Source organism: Panulirus ornatus, chromosome 12 (assembly GCF_036320965.1).
Source record: "Panulirus ornatus isolate Po-2019 chromosome 12, ASM3632096v1, whole genome shotgun sequence".
Classification (NCBI taxonomy): Eukaryota; Metazoa; Arthropoda; class Malacostraca; order Decapoda; family Palinuridae; genus Panulirus; species Panulirus ornatus.
The window spans coordinates 26,372,216-26,388,919 of record NC_092235.1 but is presented as its reverse complement, the minus strand read 5'-3'; the positions used below and the strand labels follow the sequence as shown (position 1 = coordinate 26,388,919).

The window sequence follows — 16,704 nt, the reverse complement described above, 5'->3', positions numbered from 1 at the left end:
ACACTGAAGTGCTGTTTCACTACACAACCATCACTAACCCTTCTGATACACCGGTTATTAGCATTCTACCACCCACTACTACCTGCCAGTAGTATATATTTTTTTCATTATACTTTGTTGCTGTCTCTTGCATTTGCTAAGTAGCGCAAGGAAACAGATGAAAGAATGGCCCAACCCACCCACATGCACATGTATATACATAAATGCCCACACATGCACATACACATACCTATACATGCACATGTACATATTCATACATGCTGCCCTCATCCATTCCCACTGCCACCCCACAACACATAAAATGGCACCCCCTCCCCCCATGTGCGTGTGAGGTAGCACTAGGAAAAGACAACAAAGGCCACATTCGTTCACACTCAGTCTCTAGTTGTCATGTGTAATGCACCGAAACGAAACCACAGCTCCCTTTCCACATCCAGGCCCCACAAAACCAGTAGTAAGTATGTATGTGAAAAAGTTTGAGAACTTCCATGAGTGAGTGAATGAATGAGACTTAGATTACATAAGGTAGTACTATTAGACCAGTGTGCAATGTTATTAGTGATTAAAATAATCTCTAGCTGCTCAAATAAAACTTGGAATAAAGGAGAACCACAGCAGTAATACAGTTTGCAATGCAAAGAATATTCATAAACATCAACTGAGATTAGCCAAAATCTGTATGTGCAAATTTTGAAGTCATATACCAGAATTAAGCTGGTGATTACAGAACAAATCAAGCAGCTCTACAGAAAAGTCAAATGTTCAAACTGTATTCAATTACACACCTTCAATTTCAGTTGTCTGTTTTGTAAGATAATGGCTATTTATAAATCTCCATTTATTTCTGTTTTTACATAGGTCACACAGTTTTAATAAATTGTGCAGGGTTTGAAGCTATCATCTAGCATGTTATGACTTATCTCTCCTAGCTGGTGAGAGTCATTAAATTAATTGGCTGCTAATTACAAGGCAAAGAAAAATCTAAACCTGCATTTTGACTTAAAATAGGAATTGTAGAACATTACCATTGTTCTAATAACTTAAATTATAAAACAATCATTCTCCATCCATTCACTCAACCTCTGTAACCAGAACATTCATCAATCTTGCATCTGCTTTACTGTCATGTAGCTGGCTGAATATATCCCTATTTCTTACATCATACAATTATCAAAGAATATTAACATTGCTTTCTGCTTCCATGTAATTACCAATTGATTTACCCAAATGCAGTCCCATATAGAATGAATGAAAAAGTGTGAATATTGATTTCTTCATGAGCGTACTGACAATAGACACAACACATTCCTATCCAATTCAGGCACCTGGACACTGTATAGTTAGCACTTATCACAAAAATGTCTTAATTTGATCAACCAATGAAAGGTAAGATGTAATCACTAAAGGCATTTGGGCTTAAATCCTCCTGCTAGATAACAATAACTGGCCATTGAAAACCTAGTTTCTTCAGACCCTATAATGGATGGGTGATTAGAATTACGTTTTGAACAACTGATCTTAGACGTCAGCTAATCCCAAAGCCAAATGTCACAAGCCCCTGGCCTTCCCCAGGCTGGTGGACGTGAGGTTGTCTGTAAGAACAGTGCTTCTGATGGAAAATGTCAGGTCATTCAATAATTATAGACAGCTTTTGTCTGCTAACACTAACATTGAGTGAAGGATTATACTGCAGGTGCAGATGTCTAAAACTGGCAGTCATAAGCTGTCCCCTGCTAATGGCAACATGATTTAAGATGACCCTGGGTCACCATGGAGGTGCATGACCATGGGAGTGCTACAGCTGCTTTGTTTGGGTAGGTGAACCTTCTGCCTTAACTAGACAGGACTCTTTAGTATAATCTTTGAAGCTCAAATAATTAATAAAGAACTATGAACCCCAAGATTTGTAATATGTGGTTATTATGTATCAAACTCATATAAACCATTAAACTAGATAAAATATCCACTACCATATAATGAGCAATTACTTCTAAGTAGCATCAGCACATGGCCACAAACAGAGCACAGACACAGACACACCAACAAGCATAGAAAACTACTTGGATTACTAAATCATAAAAAAGCACAAAATATAACCTATATAAAGGTTGTAAAATGGGCAAATGACCTTAAATATCACTGCCGCAACCATTGGTTACTCAGAGCTAGAAATAATTGTCATTATAGAAAGGATTAACATAAAAGATGTACAACATATATAGGTTCACCATAAAGACTATACAGCTATTACCCAGTAAGGTGGGGAAAAAAATTAACTTAAAATGTGTACAGCAGCTACACCATAAACTGAAATAAAAGAATATTGGCCTTATGCCAGAAACCCTGAGAGGCCACCAAAAAATGTTCCTCAAAAAATGATGCATCTAGTATAAGGGAAAATATTAAAGCTTTTATTTCAATAGGGTAGCCTGTGGCAGTAGAATCTCCTTTCAATAAACACAAATATATTACCAAAAATATATGTGTTAACTAAAAACATTTTTCACATGAAAGAAATCAACCATATCACATTCATACACAATGGATCTTGATATATTTCCCTCGTATTCTTATAATAGGCATTCAATTACCTTATCTATGCACATATACACACACACACACACCTTGTATATAAAGCTGTCACAACTTCTAGTTTAACACATTAACAAATATAAAACCTTCCCTATTCTGTAAAATACACTAAACTGTACAAGAAAAATTTTCATTAAATTGAATATTTGCAGGAAACATTATCAATCATCCTCTTGCTACCATCATCAATCTCTTACTATCAATAAACCAAAACACATAATGTCTATCATATGATCTAGAACTAAACCAATGAAATATACCTTTTAGCTAAGCATTCATGCCTACAAGTCTAGTTTAGTTGTTAAAGTGGTTACTAGTAAAACTAGGTAGGGTATTCAGTGAGTGACAACACTTGATCTTTCACCAAAAAGCTAATAATGTTATGCTGATAGGAGTAACCCATGAGATATGTTGTACAATTCCTATTACCTAATGAAGCTATGAATGTCTCGTAGAACTCCCATTCCTCCCATGAGTTATTGAAGTTTCTGATGATACATGAAAGATATTACAGCCATAGATACTTCAGGTGACAGGTTATGTCAAGAATTTACAAATACCCCCGCCCATTTCAGTGATCCAACAAAATTGTGGTGTACTTATGTACAAGTGAAAACGCACAACAGCTGTACAGCAAACTTTACATTAAGATGAAGCAATACCATACTATCACTTACAAGTCAAATATTACAAAAGTTTACAAAAAGTACAGTTTTTAACAATATTCAAACACCTGAATACATGAACTAAGCTGGTTTCCCCAAGCCAATTAAGCACATCTTTATTATCAGTTATTTCTTCTTATACTTAAGGCTATTTTTGTGCTTTTTATGGTTCTACACATAAAAAACCACCAATATAATACATAAATATGGTCCTGGATTGTCAAGGTATTGGTGCCTGGTACACAGGTAGTGTGACATCACACTTAATACTAAGCAAAGGCAGGATATCAATATGGCCATTTTCTAGTTAACAGAGATCAGAAAAATTAATACTTGACTCACCACATGTTCACATTGAAAACATACAAAATTTTTTCAGTACAGACAGAACACATATGACAGTATAAACAATGAGGTTCATGAGACAAGACATCTGATGAAGGTGACTTCAAATCATTTGGCTGTGATACTCACCACTTGGTGAGAATACCATGGAACACATACAAACAACAGACAAAGGTATCATCTGCACCCTACACACTAGGTATAGTCTGACAAACACACTTGCACATATACTATACATGCAGGTACCATCTGACACACATTAGATTGAGGCAAAATCTGCACAAAACACTCAGTACCATCTGATTTAACAACAAATGGAGTAACCATCTGGCATACAAACTTAGTATGGGTACCACGTAACAAAACACTGAATGTATTATCAAAAGTAGACCTAGGACTCCTTTTACGAGGCTCTTGCGGCTTTGAGGCAGCACAACAATCAGAAGGGAAATGATGGACCCCTTTGGAGCAAATAATTCCTCAACAAAACCAAACTGCCTTTCATACACTGATGATGGTATGGTCCTGGTGATGGTGACTTTTCATTCATGGTGCAGCCTCAAGTGAGCAGAATATGGTAGCACTGACCTAGTATATGTACCATATGATACCCATTACTAAGTGGAAGCATCAAGTGCCCATACCAGGAGTGTGTGCCGACTCACACAACTTTAAATGAATGTACCCATGGCACAGCACCAAACACGGAAACCTTGCATCCATAATTCAAAGTGCATGTACCATCTGACATCTGCCAGCACCAAACAGAAACCTTTCATACATAATTCAAAGTGCATGTACCATCTGACATCTGACAATAAACACAATAGTGCAGATACCATTTGACATGCAAACGTCAGGTCTGGCAAAGCACCCATACATTAAGAAGCATTTGTGCCAAGGAAAATATAATCTCCCATCTTTGAGAATAAAACTGACATTCTGATTAATGAATGTTTACCTATATCAAATTTGTAATTTAAAGCAATTTTTAATGATGGCTAATTTATTTACAATAGCCTCTTGACTATCCACATTTGTTGGGAATGAAACCCATCAAAAGGATTTCACATATAAGAGAATCTTATCTTCAACAGTATAGTTTCCACATAATGCTATTTTATCAGCTACTATTATGAATACTCAAAATCGGACATTTATTGGCAACCTTAGAATTCTGAAGTACTGAAGAGGCATATATTTACCTTTACCTGCACTTGCTGTGGTTATATTGGAGAATTTTTTTACAATATAGGCAAGAATTTTGCATAAAATGCTTGTTTTCAGTCTACAGTGCTACTATGTGGAATGCAGATACATCAAGAGTCTACCGTTCCCTTACTTTTACGATAAAATTATACAATTCAGTACTATACAAGCTTCAAACATGTCATATTATTCTTGAACTGTTTGAAGAGAAGGAAGATTTGTAGGGAAGCATTGTTCTGTATGAACTAGTCTTAGATGATGATTTTTTTCTGCTGTATACAAATGAATCTCAGTTCTTGTGCAAATGTGCGTCCTTTGATATATATATATATATATATATATATATATATATATATATATATATATATATATATATATATATATATATTATACATAATATATATTATATATAATATATATATATATATATACATAATATATATATATATATATATATATATATATATATATATATATATATATATATATATATATTATACTTTGTCACTGTCTCCCACGCTAGCGAGGAAGCGCAAGGAAACAGACGAAAGAATGGCCCAACCCACCCACATACACATGTACATACATACACGTCCACACACAGCACATATACATACCTATACATTTCAACGTATACATATATATACATACACAGACATATACCCATGTACATGATTCATACTTGCTGCCTTTATTCATTCCCGTCGCCACCCCGCCACACATGAAATGACAACCCCCCTACCCCCACATGCGTGCAAGGTAGCGCTAGGAAAAGACAACACTCAGTCTCTAGCTGTCATGTATAATGCACCGAAACCACAGCTCCCATTCACATCCAGGCCTCACAAAACTTTCCATGGTTTACCCCAGACGCTTCACATAACCTGGTTCAATCCATTGACAGCATGTTGACCTCAGTATACCACATCGTTCCAATTCACTCTATTCCTTACACGCCTTTGACCCTCCTGCATGTTCAGGCCCCAATCACTCAAAATCTTTTTCACTCCATCTTTCCAACCCCAATTTGGTCTCCCACTTCTCCTTGTTCCCTCCACCTCTGACACATATATCCTCTTTGTTAATCTTTCCTCACTCATTCTCTCCATGTGACCAAACCATTTCAAAACATCCTCTTGTGCTCTCTCAACCACACTCTTTTTATTACCACATACCTCTCTTACCCTATTATTACTTACTCGATCAAACCACATCACACCACATATTGTCCTCAAACATCTCATTTCCAACACATCCACCCTCCTCTGCACAACTCTATCTATAGCCCACGCCTCGCAACCATTTAACATTGTTGGAACCACCATTCCTTCAAACATACCCATTTTTGCTTTCCGAGATAATGTTCTCACCTTCCACACATTTTTCAACGCTCCGAAAACTTTTGCCCCCTCCCCCACCCTGTCCTCACTTCTGTTTCCATGGTTTCATCTGCTGCCAACATTCTTCAAAGCAAACACCTGATCCACACATCCTCTACCACTTCTGAAACTACACTGCTCTTCCCCAATCTGATGCTCTGTACATGCCTTCACCCTCTCAATCAATATCCTCCATATAATTTCCCAGGAATACTCAACAGACTTATACCTCTGTAATTTGAGCACTCACTCTTATCCCCTTTGCCTTCGTACAATGGCACGATGCAAGCATTCCGCCAATCCTCAGGCACCTCACCGAGTCATGCACACATTAAATAACCTTACCAACCACTCAGCAATACAGTCACCCCCTTTTTAATAAATTCCACTGCAATACCATCCAAACCTGCTGCCTTGCTGGCTTTCATCTTCTGTAAAGCTTTTACCACCTCTTCTCTGCTTACCAAATCATTTTCCCTAACCCTCTCACTTTGCACACCACCTCGTCCAAAACACCCTATATCTGCCACTCTTATCATCTAACACATTCAACAAACCTTCAAAATACTCATTCCATCCTCTCACATCACCACTACTTGTTATCACCTCCCCATTAGCCCCCCTTCACCGATGTTCCCATTTGTTCTCTTGTCTTATGCACTTTATTTAATTCCTTCCAAAACATCTTTTTATTCTCCCTAAAATTTAATGATACTCTCTCACCCCAACTCTCATTTGCCCTCTTTTTCACCTCTTGCACCTTTCTCTTGACCTCCTGCCTCTTTCTTTTATACATTTCCCAGTCATTTGCACTATTTCCCTGCAAAACTCGTCCAAAAGCCTCTCTCTTCTCTTTCACTATAATCTTACTTCTTCATCCCACCACTCACTACCCTTTCTAATCTGTCCACCTCCCATGCTTCTCATGCCACAAGCATCTGCGCAAGCCATCACTGCTTCCCTAAATACATCCCATTCTTCTCCCACTCCCCTTGTGTCCTTTGCTCTCACCTTTTCCCATTCTTAACTCAGTCTCTCCTGGTACTTCCTCACATAAGTCTCCTTCCCAAGCTCACTTACTCTCACCACTCTCTTCACCCCCACATTCTCTTTTCTGAAAACCTCTACAAATCTTCACCTTTGCCTCCACAAGATAATGATCAGACATCCCTCCAGTTGCACCTCTCAGCACCTTAACATCCAAAAGTCTCTCTTTCGCACACCTATCAATTAACACATAATCCCGTAACGCTCTCTGGCCATCTCTCCTACTTACATACGTATGCTTATGTATATCTCTTTTTAAACCAGGTATTCCCAATCACCAGTCCTTTTTCAGCACACAAATCTACAAGCTCTTCACCATTTCCATTTACAACAGTGAACACCCCATGTACACCACTTATTCCCTCAACTGCCACATTACTCACCTTTGCATTCAAATCACCCTTTACTATAACCCAGTCTCGTGCATCAAAACTACTAACACACTCACTCAGCTGCTCCCAAAACACTTGCCTCTCATGATCTTTCTTCTCATGACCAGGTGCATATGCACCAATAATCACCTATCTCTCTCCATCCACTTTCAGTTTTACCCATATCAATCTAGAGTTTACTTTCTTACATTCTATCACATATTTCCACCACTCCTGTTTCAGAAGTAGTGCTACTCCTTCCCTTGCTCTTGTCCTCTCACCAACCTGTGACTTTACTCCCAAAACACTTCCCCTTTACCCTTGAGCTTCGTTTCGCTCAGAGCCAAAACATCCAGCTTCCTTTCCTCAAACATGCAACCTATCTCCTTTTTTCTCATCTTGGTTACATCCACACACATTTAGACACCCCAATCAGAGCCTTTGAGGAGGATTAGCACTCCCTGCATGACTCCTTCTTCTGTTTCCCCTTTTAGAAAGTTAAAATACAATATATATATATATATATATATATATATATATATATATATATATATATATATATATATATATATTTTTTTTTTAACCACATGCTCAATAAAGTTTGAAATAATTAACTCTTTCTACAAGCAAAGAAATATCCCTACATCTTCCTCCACCTTATCCTCTGGAGGGGCATATTTCCCTAGTTGAACCTGGGCAAGCCACTTAATAAGCACCATTATGAAAACCAATTGTTTAATTATGAACTTAATTTACTGTGCTTACCTTCATCTCTCACCCACCAGGGATAATGTGAAAACACTAGACTAGTTTTAGGGAGGCACATATGTAGGTGGCTTCCTGTACGTGGGCGGCATGTTAGGGCGGGGGTGGCGAGAAGCTCCATTTGTGGCAGTGAAAGGTGGTGGTGGCTGGTATGAAGGTGCATCATCTCCTACATCACCAGACTGTGGACGTCGCCGGTCAGAGGTGGGTGGGGTTGAAGAGGCAGCTGGGGATGATCCCCTCTGGTACTCTGGAGGTGGCAATGGAGGCTTTTCATCTTTCATTATGACTGGGCTTTTGGCTGGGTCAGGTCGGTCATCCAACTCCTCTGCAAAGATGATCGGGATGCCCTTACTGACAAAAGTGCGGTTGTCAGCCATTGTCATCTTTCCATAGCGTCTACGACGGTAAAGGCAGCATGCAATAATTGCAGCTAAGAGCAACATGGCAGCAATGATGACAGCTGGGATGATGAAATTGAGAAGGTAATCATTCTCTTCATCCTTGATGCTTTCCTCTTCAACTGGTGGGTGGTGAACCTCCTCTTCCACATGGACTGGTGTGTCTTCACCTAAGCAGGCACCTGTTGGCTTTACAGATCCACCTATGACCTTGAACTCTGGACTGAAGGCATCAATAAACTCCTGCAACAAGTGGCCACTATCATCAGCCATAATTTCCCTTAGCTGTTTGATCTGCTCATGAGGACATGGCTCTGTTGGTAGTGATCCATTCTGCCAAGTCACAACTACTGAACCTTTACGGAAGCTCTCCACAACAATGTGCCTCACATCAGCATCACCAAATACTTCTCTTATTCGGTCAATCAAACGAGCTTTTTGGTGGGAATCACTCATGAACTGCTGATAATCACTGTCAATCGTCATGGCAAACTCAACTGGAGGTACCTTCTTAGATGATCTTGGTAAAACATTAACAAAAAGGGCATCGTTGACCTTCTCTCCACCATCATCTACACATTCCTGTTGACAAAATAGTATCCCATTAGAAGGGAAGAGAAAATCTCAGCAGTCTGATGTAAATAATAAATTCATTTTTCTCTATGCTTTTTTGCTTTTTCCGGCAATAGTGAGGTAGTGCCAGGAACAGACAAATAAAAGTCCTCATTCATTCACATCCATTCTCAATCTGTTATATGTAATGGACAGCAATAATTTTTTTTTTTTTTTTTTTTCTACTTTGTCGCTGTCTCCCGCGTCTGCGAGGTAGCGCAAGGAAACAGACGAAAGAAATGGCCCAACCCCCCCCATACACATGTACATACACACGTCCACACACGCAAATATACATACCTACACAGCTTTCCATGGTTTACCCCAGACGCTTCACATGCCTTGCTTCAATCCACTGACAGCACGTCAACCCCTGTATACCACATGACTCCAATTCACTCTATTTCTTGCCCTCCTTTCACCCTCCTGCATGTTCAGGCCCCGATCACACAAAATCTTTTTCACTCCATCTTTCCACCTCCAATTTGGTCTCCCTCTTCTCCTCGTTCCCTCCACCTCCGACACATATATCCTCTTGGTCAATCTCTCCTCACTCATTCTCTCCATGTGCCCAAACCATTTCAAAACACCCTCTTCTGCTCTCTCAACCACGCTCTTTTTATTTCCACACATCTCTCTTACCCTTACGTTACTTACTCGATCAAACCACCTCACACCACACATTGTCCTCAAACATCTCATTTCCAGCACATCCATCCTCCTGCGCACATCTCTATCCATAGCCCACGCCTCGCAACCATACAACATTGTTGGAACCACTATTCCCTCAAACATACCCATTTTTGCTTTCCGAGATAATGTTCTCGACTTCCACACATTTTTCAAGGCTCCCAAAATTTTCGCCCCCTCCCCCACCCTATGATCCACTTCCGCTTCCATGGTTCCATCCGCTGACAGATCCACTCCCAGATATCTAAAACACTTCACTTCCTCCAGTTTTTCTCCATTCAAACTCACCTCCCAATTGACTTGACCCTCACCCCTACTGTACCTAATAACCTTGCTCTTATTCACATTTACTCTCAACTTTCTTCTTCCACACACTTTACCAAACTCAGTCACCAGCTTCTGCAGTTTCTCACATGAATCAGCCACCAGCGCTGTATCATCAGCGAACAACAACTGACTCACTTCCCAAGCTCTCTCATCCCCAACAGACTTCATACTTGCCCCTCTTTCCAGGACTCTTGCATTTACCTCCCTTACAACCCCATCCATAAACAAATTAAACAACCATGGAGACATCACACACCCCTGCCGCAAACCTACATTCACTGAGAACCAATCACTTTCCTCTCTTCCTACACGTACACATGCCTTACATCCTCGATAAAAACTTTTCACTGCTTCTAACAACTTGCCTCCCACACCATATATTCTTAATACCTTCCACAGAGCATCTCTATCAACTCTATCATATGCCTTCTCCAGATCCATAAATGCTACATACAAATCCATTTGCTTTTCTAAGTATTTCTCACATACATTCTTCAAAGCAAACACCTGATCCACACATCCTCTACCACTTCTGAAACCGCAATATTATATACAAAATAATAGTACCAGAAATGACAAATTAATTGTTTAAGCAAATAGTTTTAACAAACCACACAGCAAATCTGTTAATTATGCCTACAATTCAGGTGATATTAATTTTAAGGCAGCACAGTGAATAAATGCAATCAAACAACATACCTACACCAAATTCTGCCATATATCAACCAAATTCACAGAATATCTCTCAAGGTCTCAATAAATCTAAAAGAAATTTCCACACAACACATTACAAACACAATTGAAACTACTTCATGAAGAACTTACTAGAATGTACTCCGTTTTGCCAATATCACTTGACAAAGGAATGCCAAAAAACTCTTGATTGGCTGCATCAAACTGAAGCCATGAATCTAGGGGAGGTGGGGACAGGTTTGAGGTCAGCAAATGCATCGTCAGGCGCCGTGAATCCCCATCCTCAAGATCATAGCAGGTGTCCTGAAAAACAAAAGCTGAAGTAATAGAAGCTCCATAAAAAGTTCTTACTAACCTATGAGCTACAAGATTTATTTGGACTTCCATTTTCTTGGAATAAAATGAATCTGAGCATAGTGGTTACTTTTCACATAATAAATCTGACAATGTAAAAAATTTCAATAAATCTGTTCCTTTACAAATTTAGTTCTCAAGAATTTGAGAAAACAAACGTGCAAAAAATACTAAAAATTGTTCAACTGCATTATTAACTTCTGATCCAGAGTTTGCTTTGAAAATATCTGCACTCTGTAGCCTTTATTAGAAAAAATATATAAATTCCCCATCCGTTTTAGGTACTTACAGTCTTCACTTCATCATTTACGAACAGTATACTGGAAAAGTTGAACCAATGCTTGAAGTTGTTAGCTTTCTAGTACATATAATTCACTCTTATATTCTGGGAGGACAATAGAGGACAGTAGATATATTTTCTCTTCGTAGGGTAAACTTTTTAACCAATCTTCCTTTAAGATGAGTATAAGGACAACAAAAGTCGTCTTTCCATCTACCTTTATCCAGTCTTTGTGATCATAATCTGTTTCTCATTCCTATATTATGCTGTTTAAGAAACATCTAACTACTCTTTTCCAAAAACATTCAAAACATCAGTACCTAGTTCTAGTGGGTATTTCAGAAGGTGAAATTAAAAGGAACCACAACATGCAAAATGAAACACTGCAGGTGGTACCTTGTCATTACGTAACATTACATTTTGTTGCACATAAATACAACTGTATATTATAATCTTTTCTAGATATTTCTGTTGTATTAAATTTCAGAACTACAATTTACTGTATCATTATCTTCTGGAAGAGTTTAAGAATTAAGATATTCATTACTGACAAGTATGAAATTAAAAAAAAAGAATAATGCATATGACATGGTCCCACAGATATTATTTTCATTTTATTCATGCTTATTTACCAATTTGTAAAAGAATACATGACAGATGGTGCCTCTTTAAATCTGGTTAAAAGACTACTGAGGCTTAGCTGTGGAGCTACTGATATTCTTAATCTACATAAATGATAACCCAAAAGAACATGAATGACACCAGAATGTTTGTGGACAATGGTAAAGTCAAGAGAAAATTAAGAGTCCGAGATTGTGATCAACTAAAAGGAGACTTGAACAAGCTCTTGTAATCATAATATACAGATAAATATATATATATAAAATGCACTTAAACAAACAGAAAAACACATACAAGAACACAAATATACATGCATTCATTCAGTCTCTCTAAAATCCCATATTATTATCCAACTTACAATAGGAACCTGGAAGCGGAACAAAGAGCCTTGGGTAGCATTGAGGAAGTCGATCTGATTTCGTATGATTGGCGGCTCATTAATGTACACTTCACTCTTTCCTCCTTTCTCCTCTGTGTTAAAGGAAGAAAAAATCAATGTAATATTAAAAAGCTACACAGTTAAAAATAACAAACTTACAAAAGGGAAACAAAAACCATATATAATACTAAATGGGAAGATAGGCTGCATACTTAATGGCAGAGTAAAATATTCTATTTTGGTACTTCATGGTCATGAAACAAAAAAAGGTTTCCATTTTCACTTGGACTTCAATGAAACATCATCCATTCACATTCTTCTAACTTGTTCACAGCAAGAGCATACTCCATTTATCTAACAGAGAATGTCCAAAGGGGGGAAAGAAAGATGGTACCAGAATTAAGAGGGCTGAGTACCAGGGGAAGGCAAGGGGCCTTAAATTTAGCCACCTTAGAAGAGAAAAGAATGAGGGGTGAGCTTATCACAACCTGATGATACAGACATTGAGTAGCTCTTCAAAAGATGTAAGTGTAGGGCAACCACAAGGCAGAACATGAAACTAAGTTATAAACCTGTAAAAAAAAAAAAAAAAAAAAAATACATAAATAGCTTGACAGTATAGGGTGATGGATGAATAGAACAAAATACACAGACATAATTATTGCAGAGGGTATGCACAAATTTAAGAAGTTACATAATAAAGGAGAATGTTCAAAAGTTAGGGGCCCCATCCCACCCTGTGCAGTAAAATTAGTAATTATGTGATTGCATAACCCTTTCCCTGTAACACATGAATAGTTATCATTCACACTCATACAAAACCATGATTCACCTGGATTTGAATTCTGGGAGTGACAGTCAGCCTACAGTTAACCCTGGTTTAAGCTGAGATGTATGTGTCTGTGTACACAAGAATAATAAGTTTCATACATATGTATATACAAGAACAGGAATATTTAAACATATATACAAGTTCCATCTGCATCCTTTCCGAATATAACTTTTTTGTAACTGATATATTGTAAAAACAAGTAAAATATGACTAAAAACGGAATGGTACACTAATGTCTATAAATAGCTATTGTGGTCTCTACAAATCCACTTACTAATGATGATCCTGATACAGTAGTAGTTTAAGCTTATATTAACATCAGGGCCTGAACATTCAGGACAGAATAAATAGGAGCAATGTGCCAGTAGACATGCTCTCAATGGGCATAATCAGCACATATGAAGCTATCGCAGGAAAACTTCACATAGTGGTCTGTGGGGCCTGATCATGGATGGCAAGCCCTGTTTTTCGTGCCCTGTATATGACAACCAATAGTGGGATAGGAGCAAATGGAGCTGATGCTCTTCTGTTCCTGGTGCTATCTAGCTAAAGCAGGAAATGGTGAAAAAGTATGAAAACAATTATTATGTAAATATATTGAATTTATCCCTAGGGATAGGGGAGAAAGAATACTTCCCATGTATTCCCTGCATGTTGCAGAAGGCTACTAAAAGGGAAGGGAGCCAGGGGTTGGAAATCCTCCCCTCTTGTTTTTAATTTTCCAAAAGAAGGAACAGAGAAGGGGGCCAAGTGAGGATATTCCCTTAGAGGCTCAGTCCTCTATTCTTAACGCTACCTCCCTAACACGGGAAATGGGGAACAGTATGAAAAAATATATTTATTTATTCTATTTATTATACCTTGTTGCTGTCTCCTGTGTTTGTGAGGTAGCACACGGAAACAGATGAAAGAATGGCCCAACCCACCTACATCCACATGTATATATATACATGTCTACACATGCACATATACATACCTATACATCTCAACATATACATTTATATACACAGAGACATACATATATACACATGTACATAATTCATACTGTCTGCCCTTGTTCATTCCCGTTGCCACCCGCCACACATGAAATGACAACCCCCTCCCACCGCATGTGCACAAGTTAGTGCTAGGAAAAAAGACAACAAAGGCCACATTCGTTCACACTCAGTCTCTAGCTGTCATGTATAATGCATCAAAACCACAGCTCCCTTTCCACATCCAGGCCCCACAAAACTTTCCATGGTATACCACAGATGCTTCAAATGCCCTGGTTCAATCCATTGACAGCACGTCGACCCCGGTATACCACATCGTTCCAATTCACTCTATTCCTTGCACACCTTTCACCCTCCTGCATGTTCAGGCCCCGATCACTCAAAATCTTTTTGACTCCATCTTTCCACCTTCAATTTGGTCTACCACTTCTCGTTCCCTCCACCTCTGACACATGTATCCTCTTTGTCAATATATATATATATATATTTTCATACTATTCGCCATTTCCCGCGATAGCAAGGTAGCGTTAAGAACAGAGGACTGGGCCTTTTTTGGAATATCCTCACCTGGCCCCCTCTGTTCCTTCTTTTGGAAATTTAAAAAAAAAAAAAAAAAGAGAGGGGAGAATTTCCAGCCCCCCGCTCCCTCCCCTTTTAGTCGCCTTCTACGACACACAGGGAATACGTGGGATGTATTCTTAATCCCCTATCCCCAGGGATAATATATATATATATATATATATATATATATATATATATATATATATATATATATATATATATATATATATACATATATATATATATATATATATATATATATATATATATATATATATATATATATAATATATATAATATATATATATATATATATATATATATATATATATATATATATATATATATATGGCAGAATGCATGTCAATATATATATATATATAGATAGGGGATTAAGAATACTTCCCACGTATTCCCTGCGTGTCATAGAAGGCGACTAAAAGGGGAGGGAGCGGGGGGCTGGAAATCCTCCCCTCTCGTTTTTTTTTTTTTTTTAATTTTCCAAAAGAAGGAACAGAGGGGGCCAGGTGAGGATATTCCAAAAAAGGCCTGGTCCTCTGTTCTTAACGCTACCTCGCTAACGCGGGAAATGGCAAATAGTTTAAAAGAAAAAGAAAAAGATATATATATATATATATATATATATATATATATATATATATATATATATATGGCAGAATGCATGTATAGTGCCAATGTACAAGGGCAAAGGGGATAAAGGTGAGTGCTCAAATTACAGAGGTATAAGTTTGTTGAGTAATCCTGGGAAATTATTTGGGAGGGTATTGATTGAGAGGGCGAAGGCACATACAAAGCATCAGACTGGAGAAGAGCAGTAAGGTTTCAGAAGTGGTTGAGGATGTGTGGGTCAGGTGTTTACTTTGAAGAATGTATGTGAGAAATACTTAGAAAAGCAAATGGATATGTATGTAGCATTTATGGATCTGGAGAAGGCATATGAGAGAGTTGATTGAGATGCTCTGTTGAGAGTATTAAGAATATGTGGGAGGCAAGTTGTTAGAAGCAGTGAAAAGTTTCTATCAGGGATGTAAGGCATGTGTACGAGTAAGAAGAGAAGAAAGTGATTGGTTCTCAGTGAATGTCGGTTTGCGGCAGGGAAGCGTGCTGTCTCCATGGTTGTTTAATTTGTTTATGGATGGGGTGGTTAGGGAGGTGAATGCAAGAGTTTTGGAGAGAGGGGCAAGTATGCAGTCTGTGATGGATGAGAGAGCTTTGGAAGTGAGTCAGTTGTTTGCTGATGATATGGCGCTGACGGCTGATTTGGGCGAGAAACTGCAGAAGCTGGTGACTGAGTTTGGTAGAGTGTGTGAAAGAAGAAAGCTGAGAGTAAATGTGAATAAGAGCAAGGTTATTAGGTACAGTAGGTTTGAGGGACAAGTCAATTGGGAGGGAAGCTTGAATGGAGAAAAACTGGGGGACATGAAGTGTTTTAGATATCTGGGAGTGGATTTGGCAGCGGATAGAACCATGGAAGCGGAAGTGAGTCACAGTGTGTGTGTGTGTGTGTGTGTGTGTGTGTGTGTGTGTGTGTGTGTGTGGGGGGGGGGGGGTCAAAAGTTCTGGGA

General features: G+C 38.4%; 1 protein-coding gene across 1 annotated transcript in view; it reads right to left on the bottom strand.

Moving 5' to 3' along the window:
• Positions 1–823: 823 nt before the first annotated feature.
• Positions 824–16,704, bottom strand: part of Dg (Dystroglycan) — a 124,370-nt gene continuing 108,489 nt past the window's right edge. The window contains exons 13-15 of the mRNA XM_071667622.1: positions 12,710–12,822; positions 11,229–11,399; positions 824–9,356 (exon numbers count right to left, since the gene is read on the bottom strand). Coding sequence (XP_071523723.1) covers positions 8,421–9,356; positions 11,229–11,399; positions 12,710–12,822 — 1,220 coding nt within the window. The 3' untranslated portion in view covers positions 824–8,420. The remainder of the gene's footprint in view (positions 9,357–11,228; positions 11,400–12,709; positions 12,823–16,704) is intronic.